Source organism: Oncorhynchus mykiss, chromosome 23 (genome assembly GCF_057628025.1).
Source record: "Oncorhynchus mykiss isolate SJ-2025 chromosome 23, ASM5762802v1, whole genome shotgun sequence".
NCBI lineage: Eukaryota > Metazoa > Chordata > Actinopteri > Salmoniformes > Salmonidae > Oncorhynchus > Oncorhynchus mykiss.
The window spans coordinates 39880324-39898518 of NC_143044.1; the positions used below are offsets into that span (position 1 = coordinate 39880324).

At 40.0% G+C, this 18195-nt stretch overlaps 1 protein-coding gene and 1 long non-coding RNA gene across 2 annotated transcripts; one reads left to right on the forward strand and one right to left on the reverse strand.

Annotated features, from left to right (window-relative positions):
* Positions 1-1482: 1482 nt before the first annotated feature.
* Positions 1483-10362, forward strand: LOC110502917 (parvalbumin, thymic CPV3). Its single transcript, XM_021581262.3, has 5 exons — positions 1483-1804; positions 2633-2700; positions 3374-3506; positions 6079-6188; positions 10018-10362. The coding sequence occupies exons 2-5, from the start codon at positions 2640-2642 to the stop codon at positions 10041-10043; spliced, it is 330 nt and encodes a 109-aa protein (XP_021436937.1). The 5' UTR covers positions 1483-1804; positions 2633-2639; the 3' UTR covers positions 10044-10362.
* Positions 10363-11798: 1436 nt separating this feature from the next.
* Positions 11799-17531, reverse strand: LOC149972599 (uncharacterized). Its single transcript, XR_016491132.1, has 2 exons — positions 17410-17531; positions 11799-13437 (listed from the first exon to the last, which is right to left on the reverse strand). It is a non-coding gene; the product is annotated as an uncharacterized LOC149972599 (long non-coding RNA).
* Between the last annotated feature and the right edge of the window lie 664 nt (positions 17532-18195).

Consider the following 18195-nt stretch of genomic DNA (forward strand, 5'->3'; position numbering starts at 1 on the left):
TGGTCGAATACTTAGAGGCCATTTTGGCCTACTTATGTGGATGTTATGTTGAGGCCCGTGCATTGGCAGAGACAAACCGCTAGGTGGTGTGAAAGTCAAACGATCTAATGCCAGAGGCACTGTCTGGCACTGAATCAAATTATAACAATTTCACAAACATGTTTCTTCTTCTATGCATGCCTTCATATCATCTATCAAGATCTGTCAATCAAGAGATGAATGGTTGATTAGGGGTTGGACTGGGTTTTGGGTCGAGTATAATTGAGAAAAATCATTCCCTTGGTCCCTTCATCTTCCCTCCACCTTCATTTTGTCCTGACTAAATGAAGTCATGAGAGATGCTGCTGCTGCTGTTCCGGATGTTTTGAAAGCCTCTACTGATCCCTTACACATCCCTCACCACAGCCAAGAAGGTTGTTATAGTGACCAGGTGGAATCACAAGCACAGTGTGCAGGCTATCAGCCAACATGTAGGTTGAGTGAATTTATTCAGGGGGCAGAATACTGTGTGTGGGCTATTCACCTTTACAGTGGAACAGAACACTGTTTGGTACCCTGAGAGTATAACAAAACCGTGCAGAGCAAACATTTCATACAGTAGTTTTTATTCTAACAATTTCCTGCATGTTCATATAAACTAAAAGACTTTTGAAAAAAGAAAAAGGAAAATAACATGTACAGTAGACTTTATTCACTAAGTATTGAGATTAAGATGTATGTGAGTTAATATGTTGGATTCAAGTGCAACCTTATACTGGTGGGGTGTGACATGGTTAAATTGCCATGCCGTTTGCTGATGGATGGCCAGTGTAATATCTGTCTGACAGCCTACATTAGATTAGCATGAGAAGATATTAGATAATCTGTCCCCATCTGCTCCCACTTGGTTTTTGACAGAATGGTAGGGGAATTCATATTTTAGGATTACTTACTTAACAGGCAATGCTAATTTTAATCTTCTCATGGATCAGTCAGTAGATGTTTCTTTTGATTATTTGTTAATAACATTTCTCAATGTTCAATGTTATTATATAAATTAAAGTCATACATCATTTAGCACTGACTACCACCATTTAAGACTATAGGGCAGGGGATGGTCAGGGGCAAGAACACGGGTATATATCATTTGCAGACTGCAAATTGACAACAAGAATCCCAAACAGATATAGCATTTGACAAAAACAGAATCATTTCAAACCTTTATTACATTGGGATAAGATCCCAAATGCCTCTATTTATGCGTGGGAATACTTTGAGAACAGATTTCCTAAATTAAAATCACTTTCAGCTGATTAGCTGGTGATTTTACAGTCTTTTATGTCCAACAACGAAAATGCATATTTTTTAAAGAACAGAAAACTTGGGGGACCTAATAAAATCATTGGGGAAATGCCTATAGAGAACCTTGCTATAGGGAATATCAATACGTGGTGTATGTGTGTGTGTGTGTGTGTGCACGCGAGTTTGAGGGGGAGAGAGAGAGAGAGAGGGAGAGATAGAGAGAGAGAGAGAGAGATGCGTAAAACACTTGCTGCTATAGTATAAGGGCGGTACAGTTGCCAATGCCTCTTTGCACGCATCAGCCAGTGAAGACGGATATAAATAGTAGGCTAACGGTTAATTAGTTAGGTAAGGAATTCGAGAGGGGCCTGGCTGTGAGAATTTGATACACGGACAGGTAACTCAAGCATTGCTGATTCTCGGTGTATCCAGTCCATATATAAGTCCTCATCGGCTGACATCAGTCACCACAAAGCCTTACATCCTCTGCTTTGGACACCGGCAAGGCGAGACAATCAAAGCGGTGAGCAGGATAAAACACTATTGGAGTTTTTTGTGTGACGTGTGCGTGCTGTAACTTTGCCGACCGAGATATGTTTAGGTAGCCCAGTGCGGCCCAGGTGATACGGAGGAAGTTTCAGGTTAATTTACCTGGCTGACCCTCTCTTAGGTAATTTTTCTCGGGAATTTGTGTTTTTAACGGAATTTGGTTTAAAGGTTTTCGCTAAATAGCCCAGACTATTCCTAATCCATCTGGCAGACGCCATTATGCATATGCATGCAGATGTGTTGTTGCGTGTTCATCGATTGCCTTTTTGCCAGATAATTTCAAATCGGCTAAATCAGAGGAATCAGATCCAGCAGCCAGATTACGACAAAACAGACAGAACAGGGACATAGACATATGTAGATTAACAGAGTAAGGAGAGGAAAGAAGCTGACAGAACGAACTAAAACTGTACTTTTAGAAGTCATCACCTGGGAGGGAGGGAAAGGGACATATAGGTAGGTTTAAACGGTTGTGTTGTTCAATTCATGGCAGTGTTGTTGGTTCTGGTTACTTAAGATTGATTCATTTGAGAAAGATTCTGAAGAAATTGATTTGTAACATTGCATAGTTTGATTAATTTTGTATCAATGCATTATTATTAGCCTACTGTACACCCTTGTGTAATCCAGCTGCTTTTTTCCATTCATTAAGGAATATGAATGCAGTCAGGATTACTGACTCATATTCTCAAAATGAAGAGACTGGATTTGACCGTTTAAATAGCCCTGGTGTGTGTGTGTGTGTGTGTGTGTGTGTGTGTGTGTGTGTGTGAATAATTTTCGATGTTCCTCTGTCCTACAGGATTAATATGTCACTCACTTCTATCCTTTCCGCGGAGGATATTGAGAATGCCGTTAAGGAGTTTCAAGGTAGGTCTTACTTCAGGAGGCAGGACTACCTGAGAAAAGGGAGAGAGTATTGAGAAAGAGAGAGAGAGAGAGAGAATGAGAGGAAAACAGAGAGACGAGAGAGATGGTCAGATTCTAACAGACAGTTATCAAGTACTGTAGGAGTTATTGTTAGGTGAAGTGCTTCCTACTCAGTAGTAGTCTGACAGTAGTCCACAAACTATTGCAGTAGAATTTAGCATCCTGAGGATCGGTTTACTCTACGTGCTGGGGTGAAGAGGACTGTACCAGTTTAGGAAGAGTGTATGTGTGCCAGCCTATAAAGGGAGACATTTCCAGTCTGGACTGCAGCCACGCTACCTAAGCTCCTCAGCAAGTCAATCTTGCCTGAACTCTAACCTGTGTGTATATGTTTGTGTGTGTTTGTGTGCACTCACATGCTGTGTGCCTACTGTCTGTGTGTGCATGCATTGGTGCATTTATGGGTGCATGGGTTCCAGCGGTGGCTGGTGGCACTTTAAAAGGACGGGTCATAGTAATGGCTGGAATGGAATTAATGGAATGGTATCAAACACATCAAACACCTGGTTTCCATGTGTTTGATACCATTCAATTTACTCCATTCCAGCTCATTATTATGAGCCGTCCTCCCCTCACCAGCCTCCTCTGACATGTTCTCTCTTACTCCATTCAGCCCCAGACTCCTTCAGCTTCAAGAAGTTTTTCCAGCTGTGTGGCCTGACCTCCAAGTCTCCCAAAGAAGTCAAAGATGTCTTCCAGATCCTTGACGATGACAACAGTGGCTACATCGAGGAGTCAGAGCTCAAGTATGACATTTGGAGTAATCCTTTAGAAGGAGGGACACTTGTGACCAATTTCCTGTGTAATGATAAAATAGGAATGCAAATTACATAGTCGTTTTACTGACACCTTTATTTAATTACATGGTCATTTTACTGACATATTTATTTAATTACATGGTCATTTTACTGACACCTTTATTTAATTACATGGTCATTTTACTGACATATTTATTTAATTACATGGTCGTTTTACTGACACCTTTATTCAAGTGACTTATCGTAATACATTCAGTTGGCTGTATGTCGCACTGGGGGGATTCAAAACTACAACTGTGCCAATTAGCAGATGCTTTTATCCATAACAACTCACAGTACAGTGAATACATACCATACATTTTTACTAGAGGTCGACCGATTAATCGGAATAGCCGATTAATTAAGGCTGATTTCAAGTTTTCATAACATTCGTAAATCTGTATTTTTGGACACCGATTTGGCCGATTTATTATTATTATTTTTTTACACCTTTATTTAATCTTCATTTAACTAGGCAAGTCAGTTAAGAATACATTCTTATTTTCAATGACGGCCTAGGAACGGTGTGTTAACTGCCTCGTTCAGGGGCAGAACGACAGATGTTTACCTTGTCAGCTCGGGGAATTCAATCTTGCAACCTTACAGTTAACTAGTCCAACGCTCTAACCACCTGCACTCCACGAGGAGACTGCCTGTTATGCGAATGCAGTAAGCCAAGGTAAATTGCTGGCTAGCATTAAACTTATCTTATAAAAAACAATCAATCAATCATAATCACTAGTTAACTACACATGGTTGATGATATTACTAGTTTATCTAGCGTGTCCTGCATTGCATATAATCGATGCGGTGCATATCGTTGCTCCAATGTGTACCTAACCATGAAGATCAATGCCTTTCTTAAAATCAATACACAGAAGTATATATTTTTAAACCTGCATATTGAGCTAAAATAAATCCAGGTTAGCAGGCAATATTAACTAGGTGAAATTGAGTCACTTCTCTTGCGTTCATTGCACGCAGAGTCAGTGTATATGCAACAGTTTGGGCCGCCTAATTTGCCAGAATTTTACGTAATTATGACGTAACATTGAAGGTTGTGCAATGTAACAGGAATATTTAGACTTAGGGATGCCACCCGTTAGATAAAATACGGAACGGTTCCATATTTCACTGAAAGAATAAACGTCTTGTTTTCGAGATGATAGTTTCCGGATTTGACCATATTAATGACCTAAGACTCGTATTTCTGTGTGTTATCATGTTATAACTATGTCTATGATTTGATAGAGCAGTCTGACTGAGCGGTGGTAGGCACCACCGCTCAGTCAGTCATTATTACAAAAAAATAAAAAATGTCAGATTAATCGGTATCTGCTTTTTTTGGTCCTCCAATAATTGGTATCGCAGTTGAAAAATCACAATCGGTCAACCTCTAATTTTTTACTAAGCGTATGTGATTCCTGTGGGAATTGAACCCATGACATTGGCATTTTGCCAGCAGCACACTCTTATAACCTGAGCCACACAGGACCACCAACTATGCGGGCAGCAACCTGCTGAGCCATCAGAACCACAGAGAGCATTTCTAAATGTATGCTGTGTGACAGGAGACTTCATATTATTTAATACAATGAGCTATTTTTGTTGTTGCAAGTGCAACGAATGCCAATGAGATCAAATTGTCCAATCCAACTGCCCTGTCATTTTAATGAAAGGCTACCATTATTACTTTTTCTTAATAAAATCCATGGGTAAGAAAACAAGTATAATTGTTATATTTGCATTATATAATGTGCTGTCTACATTAAATAAATGTGCCAGCCAGCAGAATTTTGGACACCAACTGTATGACCCAAGTACAGTTGAGTTCATGGACAGATGCAGTATAGCAGAGATTTTACTCAATTGACTGTCCCTCATCTTCTATGACAATGCATATAAAAAACACTCGTTAGGAAGCTGTCAAGAAACTAGGCTGAACATTTTTACAAAGCTGGCGAGAGACCAGGCTGAACATTTTTACAAAGCTGCCGAGAAACCAGGCTGAACATTGTTACAAAGCTGGAGAGCAACCAGGCTGAGCATTGTTATAAAGCTGGCTAGAGACCAGGCTGAACATTTTTACAAAGCTGCCGAGAAACCAGGCTGAACATTGTTACAAAGCTGGAGAGCAACCAGGCTGAGCATTGTTATAAAGCTGGCTAGAGACCAGGCTGAACATTTTTACAAAGCTGGAGAGAGACCAGGGTGAACATTGTTACAAAGCTGGCGAGAGACCAGGCTGAACATTGTTACAAAGCTGCAGAGAGACCAGACAGAACATTGTGCCAGGGAGTTTATCATTTGATGTTTTGGCTATATAACCTAGCTATATTACTTTCAATCCTTGTTTAAGTTGAGCCAAATAACCTTTATGCCAGAAGGGCTGTCCTGGAAAACAAGTTGTGTGTGTGAGCACGTGACAGATGCATGGTATGTATGTGTAAGGCTCACAAAATGATTGTATATGTGTTTGTATTCTGATTGTATGTGTGTATGTGTGTGTGTACTCCCCTAGGTTCTTCCTGCAACGGTTTGTTCCCGGGGCGCGGACGCTGACGGACGCTGAGTGCAAAGGCTTCCTGTCTGCGGCTGATGATGACAACGACGGCAAGATCGGAGTAGAAGGTGAGTCGCTCTCTGTAATCGCCTGCAGGCTGGGTTATTATCATGAGCCAGTTGGTAAGGCTGTTAGCATTTCCTTGTATCAAATAGTTTAAAGTTCTTTCTTAGTATTCTGCCATCCTGTCCAGTATGGCAGAATACTATTGAATCTAAGCCAAGCATGCCGATGGTCGGGTCTCTCTTCATATTTATGGCATTGCATGGCCGTGTGTATTTTGTAGTATGAGATTAACGTTATGCTCTTTGGAGTTGTAATCTGCCCTGACACCTGTCAACACACATGTATGGCTTTGAAGGGCCAGCCCAGGATAGACAGAATAGAATAGGTAGAGTGTAGGTTTTACAGACAGCAGATGTTTCAGGTCATTAGGAAGGCTTTGGGACAGGCCTGGTAGAGTTTAAAGTAGCATGTGTTTTGAGGGTGACAAGAACAGATTGTGGAGTTCAATTGCTCTTAATGGCAATCCCTGTTGGTCTTCTTGCCAAGCAGAGATCCATAAGTCACAGCTTCCAGCAGACCTTGGTTTTAAATGGTATTCGAAACCTTTCATATACTTCTAGCGTTTCATTGAGCCTACCTGGAGTGCCAGATGGGTGACGTTTGCATTTTTGGGTCTATTCCATTGATTACAATAAAGCAGACAATTCAGACAACCCTAAACATTATTCTCTGGTTACAAACCAACTATTTGGTTCAGGGTAATTTTGGTCCTTTTTTCCCCACTTTCCCTCTATTGATGGAATAATGAACCAAAAGGTTGTGTAAGCGTTTGGGTGTTTGTATTACCTAAGGTTTTTTGTTATACTTTATCCAACATCTTTTGAACATGGGGGCGAATTGATTCTGTGAAAGATACTTATGTACAGTGGCATGCGAAACTATTCACCACCTTGGCATTTTTCCTATTTTGTTGCCTTACAACCTGGAATTAAAATAGATTTTTTGGGGGGTTGTATAATGTGATTTACACAACACTTTGAAGATGCAAAATATTTTTTATTGTGAAAAAAACAAGAAATAAATGAAAATGAAAATGAAAATGAAAACTTGAGTGTGCATAACTATTCACCCCCCCCCCCCCCCCCCCACAAAGTTAATACTTTGTAGAGACACCTTTTGCAGCAATTACAGCTGCAGGTCTCTTGGGGAATGTCTCCATAAGCTTGGCACATCTAGCCACTGGGATTTTTGCCCATTCTTCAAGGCAAAACTGCTCCAGCTTCTTCAAGTTTGATGGGTTCCGCTGGTGTACAGCAATCTTTAAGTCATAGCACAGATTCTCAATTGGATTGAGGTCTGGGCTTTGACTAGGCCATTCCAAGACATTTAAATGTTTCCCCTTAAACCACTTGAGTGTTGCTTCAGCAGTATGCTTAGTGTCATTGTCCTGCTGGAAGGTGAACTTCCATCCCAGTCTCAATCTCTGCAAGACTGAAACAGGTTTCCCTCAAGAATTTCCCTGTATTTAGCACCATCCATCATTCCTTCAATTCTGACCAGTTTCTCAGTCCCTGCCGATGAAAAACATCCCCAGAGCATGATGCTGCCACCACCATGTTTCTTTGTGGGGATGGTGTTCTCGGGGTGATGAGAGGTGTTGGGTTTGCGCCATACATAGCGCTTTCCTTGATGGCCAAAAAGCTCAATTTTAGTCTCATCTGACCAGAGTACCTTCTTCCATATGTTTGGTGAGTCTCCCACATGCCTTTTGGCGAACACCAAATATGTTTGCTTCTTTTTTTCTTTAAGCAATGGCTTTTTTCTAGACACTCTTCATGTAAAGCCCAGGTCTGTGGAGTGTACGGCTTAAAGTGGTCGTATGGACAGATACTCCAATCGTAGCTGTGGAGTTTTGCAGCACCTTCAGGGTTCTCTTTGGTCTCTTTGTTGTATCTCTGATTAATGCCCTCCTTGCCTGGTCCGTGACTTTTGGTGGGCGGCCCTCTCTTGGCATGTTTGTTGTGGTGCCATATTCTTTCATTTTTTAGTAATGGGTTTAATGGTGCTCTGTGGGATGTTCAAAGTTTCTGATATTTTTTTATAACCCAACCCTGCTCTGTATTTTCCACAACTTTTTCCCTGACCTGTTTGGAGAGCTCCTTGGTCTGTTCCGCTTGCTTAGTGGTGTTGCAGACTCTGTAAGGCAACAAAATAGGAAAAACGCGAAGAGGAGTGAATACTTTTGCAAGGCACTGAATGTGTATGGTGGTATGCACAAATAAAAGTAAGGCATGTGATACAGTGCATTCGAAACTATTCAGACACCTTGACCTTTTCCACATTTTGTTATGTTACAGCCTTATTCTAAAATGGATACAATTATTTTTCCCCTTGTCAATCTACAGACAATAAGAAGGCTTCCATTAATCAAAATCATTGCGACACGTGTAATAGAAACGTCAGATATTGGAGACATTTTCTAAAGATGGTCAACATTTTTACCTGTTGTTTTACCTGTTGGACAGGAGTGGATTTTTATTTTTTCTGACTGTCTTTATTGCCACAAATTATGACGGAAATGATGTGATGTTTGCCGAATACATTTGAAGGTACGCGGGGCACGGAATGTAACTATGAAGCTCCACTTCACACTCATTGGTGTAAAGTCCTGAAGTAAAAATACTTACAAGCACTTTTGAAGTATTTTTGGGGGTATTATACTTTACTATACATTTCTTTGACAACTTTTACTTCACTACATTCCTAAAGAAAATAATGTAGTAAAAAAGTACTCGTTACATTTTTTATGCTTAGCAGGACAGGAAAATGGTCCAATTCACACACTTATCGGGAGAACACGTGGTCATCTGTAGTCGGCTTTGCTTAATATAAATCATTTGAAATGATTTATAATTGTACTTTTACTTGTAATATGTAAGTATATTTGATAAATTACATTTACTTTTGATACTTAAGTATATTTAGAACCAAATACTTTTAGACTTTTACTCAAGTAGCATTTTACTGGGTGACTTTAACTTTTACTTGAGTAACTTTCAACTGTTTCCACCACTGGAAACACTTCAACCACTACATTTTTATTCAACACATCTTTTTTTAGGTGTGACGTCATTATGTCCAACTGTTTTTTATTGACACAAGATAATTAAATGGAAACGTACTTTAGCAGGCAATTGTTGTTTCTATTTTCTATAATTCCTAAATGTCGACCAAAAAAATCCACGCCCCTACATTTTTTTAAGGTATATGTGACCGAGAGATGCATATCTGTTTTCCCGGTCATGTGAAATCCATAGGTTAGTGCCTAATGAATTTATTTCAATTAACTGATTTCTTTATATGAACTGTAACTCAGTCAAATCTTTTAAATTGTTGCGTGTTGTGTTTAGATTTTTGCTCAGTGTAGTTGAACATATTATTACTCCAACCTTGTGAAAGTGACAAACTGACATGTTTTCGTTTTCATCAAATACAACTTTATATTCGAAGGAGTGCCATTGATTTGAAGGCCTGCACATGTGCATTTCGGCATGAGACGACTGTTAGACCCAATGACATGTTTCTGCACATGCGTTTAGCTAGCCAACGTCGCCATGACATTGCCTAAAAGTGTGATTGGGGATTTCTATTGGAGAAGCAGTTTCTGCCTATCTTCATACTGTACTGTCTTTGATAACAAAGTTCATGTCCATTCTAGTATACCAATTGTTAATTCTATGGGCTGTTTATTGAAGTGATTACATAAATAACCAACGCTTGCGGAGTACTGCTCTGATCTAATCTCAGAATGTTCTTGGTTCTTATCCAGAATTAGAACTAATCTCACAATGGTTTTTGCATTCTAATTCTATGGTTTCTCTCCCGCCACAGAATTCCTGATCATGGTCCAGTCCTGAGAGATCCATGGGCGCAGAGAGAGCAGCAGGTGTTCGTTCTCCTCTCCTTCCTCCAGCTTCCAGCCTCCAGTCTACTTCCTCAAGCCTACAGCAGCATCCATTCCTGGAAATTTGATTTTCTCTGTCCTGCTTGAATTGTACCCTTCAAGTTTGATTTTTGTCAGAGCCCCTCTCGATTCAATTACATTTTGAATCCATGAGACCATTTTTTTGCCTTTTGATTAAGTTCTAGAAGGTTGTATAGCTGTGTCGCTCCATGTTTCCTTCCAATGCACACCACATTGTCTATCAAAGAGATGAATAAACACATTGTAACTTATTGTGGTGAATTGCATTGCTTTTTTTTTCAAACACAACTCCTGAACATTTCAAACACAACTCCTGAACATTTACATCTGTTAAATGACTGTCTCGTAACCATACAACAGATGCCATGTAAGGAAGTGTTGTATGTTACACTTATCCCTCAAGAGAGTGCATTATCCTATTGTCCTGTAATTGATTTAACATAGCTTTTGTGCTAATCCACACTGGAAATCAATTTAATGCACTATTACTTTATGTTACGTAGTGTTGCCTAAAATGTAAAGAGCTGCTATGTTAGTTGTAACATTGTGTAACACAGTTCTGTCCATCCAAATCACAATATGAATACACTACAGCTTGTATGACACAGTGGTCTGTCTTAGTTGTGTAAAGCTCAGAGGTCATTACAGTGGTTAGCGTCATTGCTAGCCCAGCATCAACCCACATATACATTGACCGACTGCACATGAAACAGAAAACAAGATACCATTGAGGTGCCCATTCAGACAACTGTTGAAGGAGTAAGCGAAAACCTTGCCTGCTGTTTCTGACAATCAAGTGTAAAGGGAGCTGTTCTGTTATATTTTCCTTAGTGCTTAAGTAGCTAGTAAAAGTGAGCTATGACCTTAATTGACACCAGTCTATCTCTCAGGCTATATCGGGTAACACTTGTGTCCGTTACACCGCATTAAGTATGCCTGTGTGTGTGTTTACCTGAATAGAAGAGGGCACAATAACCAACCACCATAGGAAATTCTGTCAAAATATATAGAATATTTTTTTTACACTGAGCATAAGATTATTACATTACATTTACAAGATTTGTTTTGATATCTTTGTTTTAATATTTGATAATTAGGTGATGAATAATATATGAATAGTTTACTGAAAATAACATTGTTTATTCTTCAGAACAATGGGAAACCGTATTTTGTGGTTGATAGAAATTTCAATAATTCAAAAAATGGATGTTGCTCATTGTTTATCCAGGAATAGGTCTGGAATAAGAGTGTTAAAGATTTAAAGCAAATGGAGGTGACACAGGGTGCAGGTTAAGGCCTCTCAATGTCTCAGTGGAAAAACTACCCCTCTTAGGTTTCTGTTGAATGAATTCAACTTAAAACTGAAGAGACAGAAACATGTCCAGTTCCATAGAAATAGGAATTAGAATACTAGAATGTCCATGAACCTGGTCTAAAGGTCAGCCCTTTTTGTCAGGGAGTTAGTTGGTCAACCATGGTTTGCCAGCACTAGGATAAGATATTGTGTAAAATAATTAATTTGAAAAATATCTATACTGTATGTTTGTTAGCTAGCCAGCCCATTTTAGAGGAACGATTCCATACATTTTTCAAGTTAACTACCAATATGGCAACATTCCAACAATGCACTCAATCCAAAGCCATTCTGTACACTGGCCAAATCAGTTGATGATAGGACTTAGACACGTTTTTAAAGTACTCATATTGTTTAATACAATAGCACTCACAGCTTTCCAAGAAAACAAAAATTGAGACATTTATGGTCCGTTTACATATAGAGGCAATATATACAGAAAATTGGTATAAAACCCATATAAACTGTATTTATATGACAATATTTTAGGTTGACAATAATTTGATTACACAATTTCTGATATCACATGCCTTACTTTTATTCTCTTACATAAGTAAAATCAGGATTATGCATCTATTGCCATTCATTTCAATTAGACTGGTTCGGATTTCTCCCTGACCAATATGGCTGCCATTTTCGTCCCCACTTGTAATTTAATAGGATCTCTATGGCAAGTTCGCATATTACATTATTACTGATAATTTATCCAAACTGTAGTATCAACATCATACAATAATGACATGATTGAATTTGAAAGTTGTCAATTGCCTGTCACTTGTTTAATTGTTCCATCAACCATTTTTAATAAACAAAGACCAATCCATGATCATCAAGACCAATTAATGTTCTTAATGTTCTCCTTCAACATTGTATGCACAGCCTGGAAAGGCAAGGGCATCACAGGAACTTTTGTTGTGGAACCAAGGTAAGTCGCTTCGTTGTGTTAAATTGTCAAATTCATCTGTGGTCCAGAATTAGTTTCCCCAGATCGCTGCGAAAACAACTACAGTGTAGCGGATTGTTGGCGCTGCTGCAGTGCAACCAGCATACAAATTGACCACCTAACTGCTTTCTATATTTAACAATTTAGCTTTTTAAATGTATAAACTTAGCTAGTTTGATTGCTTTGTATCACGTGTCTTGTCAGATGGCAAAATATTCCCCGTTGTGCTCACCTGGCTAGGCCGATGTGGAATCCCTAGCCCTTGATCACGACTCTCAGTTCCATTACACAAAAGAGTGATTGGATGAAGGCTTCTTCTGTACAGGGTGTTTTGTTAAGAACACCGACACTCATTCTGAACATTAACACAGAAGCTAAGCATTTTAGAGACAGATTGACATTTACTGGGGGAGGGGCAGTGGTGTAAAGTACTTAAGTAGAAATACTTCAATATTACTGAAGTAGTTTTTTGGGGGTATCTGTACTTTAATCAATCAAATGTATTTATAAAGCCCTTTTTACATCAGCCAATGTCATTAAGAAACCCAGCCTAAAACCCCAAACAGCAAGCAATGCAGATGTAGAAGCATGGTGGCTAGGAAAAACTCCCTAGAAAGGCAGGAACCTAGGAAGAAACCAGGCTCTGAGGTGTGGCCAGTCCTCTCCTGGCTGTGTCGGTTGAGGTTATAACAGTAAATGGCCAAGATGTTCAAACGTTCATAGATGACCAGCAGGGTCAAATAATAATCACAGTGGTTGTAGAGGGTGCAACAGGTCAGCACCTCATGAGTAAATGTCAGTTGGCTTTTCATAGCCAAGCATTCAGAGTTAGGGACAGCAGATGCGGTAGAGAGAGAGTCAAAAACAGCAGGTCTGGGACAAGGTAGCACTTCCAGTGAACAGGTTAGGGTTCCAAAGGTGCAGGCAGAACAGTTGAAACTAGAACAGTAGCACTACCAGGTGGACTGGGGACAGCAAGGAGTCATCAGGCCAGGTAGTCCTAAGGCATGGTCCCAGGGCTCAGGTCCTCTGGGAGGGAGAGAGAGAATTAGAGGGAGCATACTTCAATTCACCCAGGACACCGGATAAGACAGGAGAAATACTCCAGATATAACAGACTGACCCTAGCCCCCCAACACAAACTATTGCATCATAAATACTGGAGGCTGAGACAGGAGGGGTCGGGAGACACTGTGACCCTGTCCGATGACACCCCCGGACAGGGCCAAACAAGAAGGATATAACCCCACCCACTTTGCCAAAGCACAGCCCCCACACCACTAGAGGGATATCTTCAACCACCAACTTACTACCCTGAGACAAGGCAGAGTACAACCCACAAAGACCTCCCCCACGGCATGAACCCGAGGAGGGTGCCAAACCCGACAGGAAGATCACGTCAGTGACTCAACCCACTCAAGTAATGCACCCCTCCTAGGGACGGGGTACTATTTATGGTTTTGACAACTTTTACTCCATACATTCCTGAAGAAAATGATGTACTTTTTTACTCCATACATTCCTGAAGAAAATGATGTACTTTTTTACTCCATACATTTTCCCTGACACCCAAAAGTACTCACTACATTTTGAATGCTTAGCAGGACATGAAAATCGTCCAATTCACACACTTATCAAGAGAACATCCCTGGTCATCCCTACTGCATCTGATCTGGCGGACTCACTAAACACGAATGCATAATTTGAAAATTATGTCTGACTTTTGTAGAGTGCCCCTGGCAAAAATAATTTTCACATGACCCTCCCATTGTACTGTAAAATAAATTGAACACCCTCCCCCCTCATAGAATGAACTCAAAATAATGTTTACAACCACAAAGAACAATAACTGTAGTGACCCTGTGTTCATAAACATGGATGTCGACTTTGCCACTTCAACATGCTTTTATGGCACAGTTGATGCCACGGACGAGCTAACTCTCCATGTTTGTTTCATTAGGCTACAATAGTAGTCGGCTGCAGACAATGATCAGCTTGGGGAAATCTGATTTTCAACATTTTGATGCCCTATTTATAATTATATAAAATATATGCAACAGATTTTCCAACATCAGGATTCTGTGCCAATGCACCACACAACCAATAAACAAAGCATACAGACTTCAAGCACTTCAATATCATGGTTTTCAACACCACAATAAATAGACTATGTCTATCTCGACAAACAGAAAATGCATCCCTCCTGACCTTGTATCGAAATATTGGCAATCTCTGAATGCCGTTAAAACTTTTTGCCGTTTTGTAACCCATCTCTTTCCCTTCATCATTTGGTCGCGGCACAGTTTGGATTGATTGATTGACTGATTTTATTTGTCAGTTAAAAAAACACAAGTATACACAAAAACAAGTGACCTGGGATTGCACATTAAAGTCAGAGACTTATTTCCATTGTGGTCCCCATTTTTTTTCCACATAAATACATATACAATTACATAGATAAAGACACATTGGGGCTACAAAGATGGGAAAATGCTCAACCTCCAGATCAGTATGAGGGGGGAGTTTAAGTCAAATTCTTACAAGCTTGTTTGGCTGGTAGCTTATACTTTAGATGATTGGGGTTGTTGGTAAACCATGTGGAGGCATAATCAAACTGACACCTATAGCTAGGTTTCCATCCAGTTTGCAACAAATTTTCATGTGAACATTCTAAAATCTTCGTAAAAACAATATGCCATTTCAGAGTTTAATTTAGGAAAATTTGGCACCAGACAACATAACAGGGAAGACTATAATTTACCAAACATTTGAGACATTTTATGGACATCCATATGCATTCACATCCAACCTGTCGCAGGCATTGCCATCAAACGAGGGATGTTGGCCAAATTAGCCTAATTTACGGGTTCTTAAAAACAGCTTATAACAAATTTCAACAAATTATAACAAATTTCAAAAACACAATTTCTTGTGTTTCGATGTGTAGCATATACAGTGCCTTGCAAAAGTATTCGGCCCCCTTGAACTTTGCGACCTTTTGCCACATTTCAGGCTTCAAACATAAAGATATAAAACTGTATTTTTTTGTGAAGAATCAACAACAAGTGGGACACAATCATGAAGTGGAACGACATTTATTGGATATTTCAAACTTTTTTAACAAATCAAAAACTGAAAAATTGGCAGTGCAAAATTATTCAGTTTTTGATTTGTTAAAAAAGTTTGAAATATCCAATAAATGTCGTTCCACTTCATGATTGTGTCCCACTTGTTGTTGATTCTTCACAAAAAAATACAGTTTTATATCTTTATGTTTGAAGCCTGAAATGTGGCAAAAGGTCGCAAAGTTCAAGGGGGCCGAATACTTTCGCAAGGCACTGTACAAAACTTTATAGCCTGTTTTAAGCTACTATGTGGCTCAGTTGGTAGAGCATGGTGCTTGCAACACCAGGGTTGTGGGACCAGTATGAAAATGTATGCACTCATTAATTTAAGTCGCTCTACATAAGATCATCTGCTAAATTACACAAATGTTAATGTAAATACTATCCTAAAACAATAATTGCCCACCTCATGGTTCAGCTGTCAGTGATTTGAGCACTAAATGTATCAGTGCATTGCATGCAAATGCCTATAGGCTTAGGTGTCCACTGTATAATATTCATGTATTAACAAAAGTATGCATGTATTGAAAGCACAGAATTGTCTAGAATGTCATTGTATGCTGTAACGTTAAGATTTCCCTTCACTGAAACTAAGGGGCCTGGCCCCAGACCATTATTGCTCCTCCACCAAACTTTACAGTTGGAACTATGCATTGGGGCAGGTAGCGTTCTCCTGCCATCCACCAAACCCAGTTTTGTCCATTGGACTGCCAGATGGTGAAGTGTGAGAACGCGTCTCCAGAGAACACGTTTCCACTGCTCCAGAGTCCAATGGCGGCGAACTTTACACCACTCCAGCCGGCGCTTGGCATTGCACATGGTGATCTTAGACTTGTGTGCGGCTGCTCGGCCATGGAAACCCATTTCATGAAGCTTTCATGAATCAGTTTTTGGGCTGACGTTGCTTCCAGAGGCAGTTTGAAACTCGGTAGTGAGTGTTACAACTGAGGATTTTTACGTGCTAGGCGCTTCAGCACTCGGCGGTCCAAGTTTTGTGAGCTTGTGTGGTCTACCACTTTGCGGCTGAGCCGTTGTTGCTCCGATGTGTTTCCACTTCACAATAACAGCACTTACAGTTGACCGGGGGCAGCTCTAGCAGGGCAGAAATTTGACGAATTGACTTGTTGGAAAGGTGGCATCCTATGACAGAGCCACGTTCAAAGTCACTGAGCTCTTCAGTAAGGCCATTCTACTGCCAATGTTTGTCTATGAAGATTGCATGGCCGTGTGCTTGATTTTATACACTTGTCAGCAACGGATGTGGTTGAAATAGACAAATCCACTACTTTGAAGGGGTGTCCATATACTTTTGTATATGTAGCCTATATAAAGGAATAGAAACTTAGGCCTAACCCCAGAGACACCGACATGCATTTCTTTATGTAAGAATGCTACTGCGTCTGCTATACAGATGTACAGAAGGAGGGTAATTTGTAAAATCTGAATATTTTGTTAAAGATAATCATTATATTGTTAGATTATAGGAGAACTCTGGTAGGCCTGAAACAGTCTTCCTCACCTCAAGTTCAACGGTCAGATTCAGTTGGAGTGCCTCCCTACCATAGGTCTGCTGTAGCTAAAGCTTAATAATAGCCACACCATATCAAACCTTTGCAAACGTTTCTAAACTTAATTAGGGTAATATCAAAAGTCCAGCCATTGTTTATTGGGAAAATACGAGCAGAAGAGCGAACGTAAATTAGGGGAAAAATGCACTACCTTCCCATGTGCCGCCCCCCCCAAAAAATAAAGTTTGACAACCCTCTCCTATTTTGGACCACCCCTCCCCCCAGTACATTTAGATCTGTCCCTTATCTTTCATATTAGCTAGAAATAATATTATTATTAATAATACAAAGGTTACATTGATACACACCTTGATAAAGTTACTTTTCCAACACGGCCATATCTCCACGTTACAGCACTTGTTTGCCGAAGACAGACTGAAGACAAGAGGCGAACACCTGTGTGTAAACTTAACTCGGGAAGTGTAGTTTCATCGGATGGAGACACCCATAGTTGTATGGATTTGTGCAAAACTGCTACAGTAAGTGTATATTTTTTATATTGGAAGGATTCTTTCTTGTTAATGAAAGATAAGGGCTGTATGTTTTGAAAGCTGTACAGCAAGCGATTATTGACATTTATAAACATTAAAATGCAACGTCTGGATTGTAGTTCACATGAGCCAGTCGTGGGCGAAGTTAATGACTGAGAACTGTAGGGAGAAGGCAGAATGTCGCCTAGAGGTTGAGCGCTAGGGACTCCCTAAAAACACGGCACCTAAATACGAGTGACTTTTGTAGCAGGTTAGGAGAGCATTTTCGCTAACCCTAGCCAGAATTGTTTTCCGACCCTACGCTTACTTACAGCTGCACTGGGGTCGAACAGGCTTCCTGTTTACATTAAGACACCATGGAACCGCCGTGAGATATGGCTCAGTAAACGTACCTCAATCCAGGAATGAGAAATGCGTTATTCCCCGAATTGCTCCATTATCCCAACTGTTACACCGAGAAGATTGAATTTCTGTTATAATCTCAACCCGGCACAGCCAGAAGAGGACTGGCCACCCCTCAGAGCCACTTGATTTGAGATGTTTCTAACCCAGTGCAAGGTGTGCAGATTGGAAAATGCATAGCTATCTTTCAGCCCTGGGTCA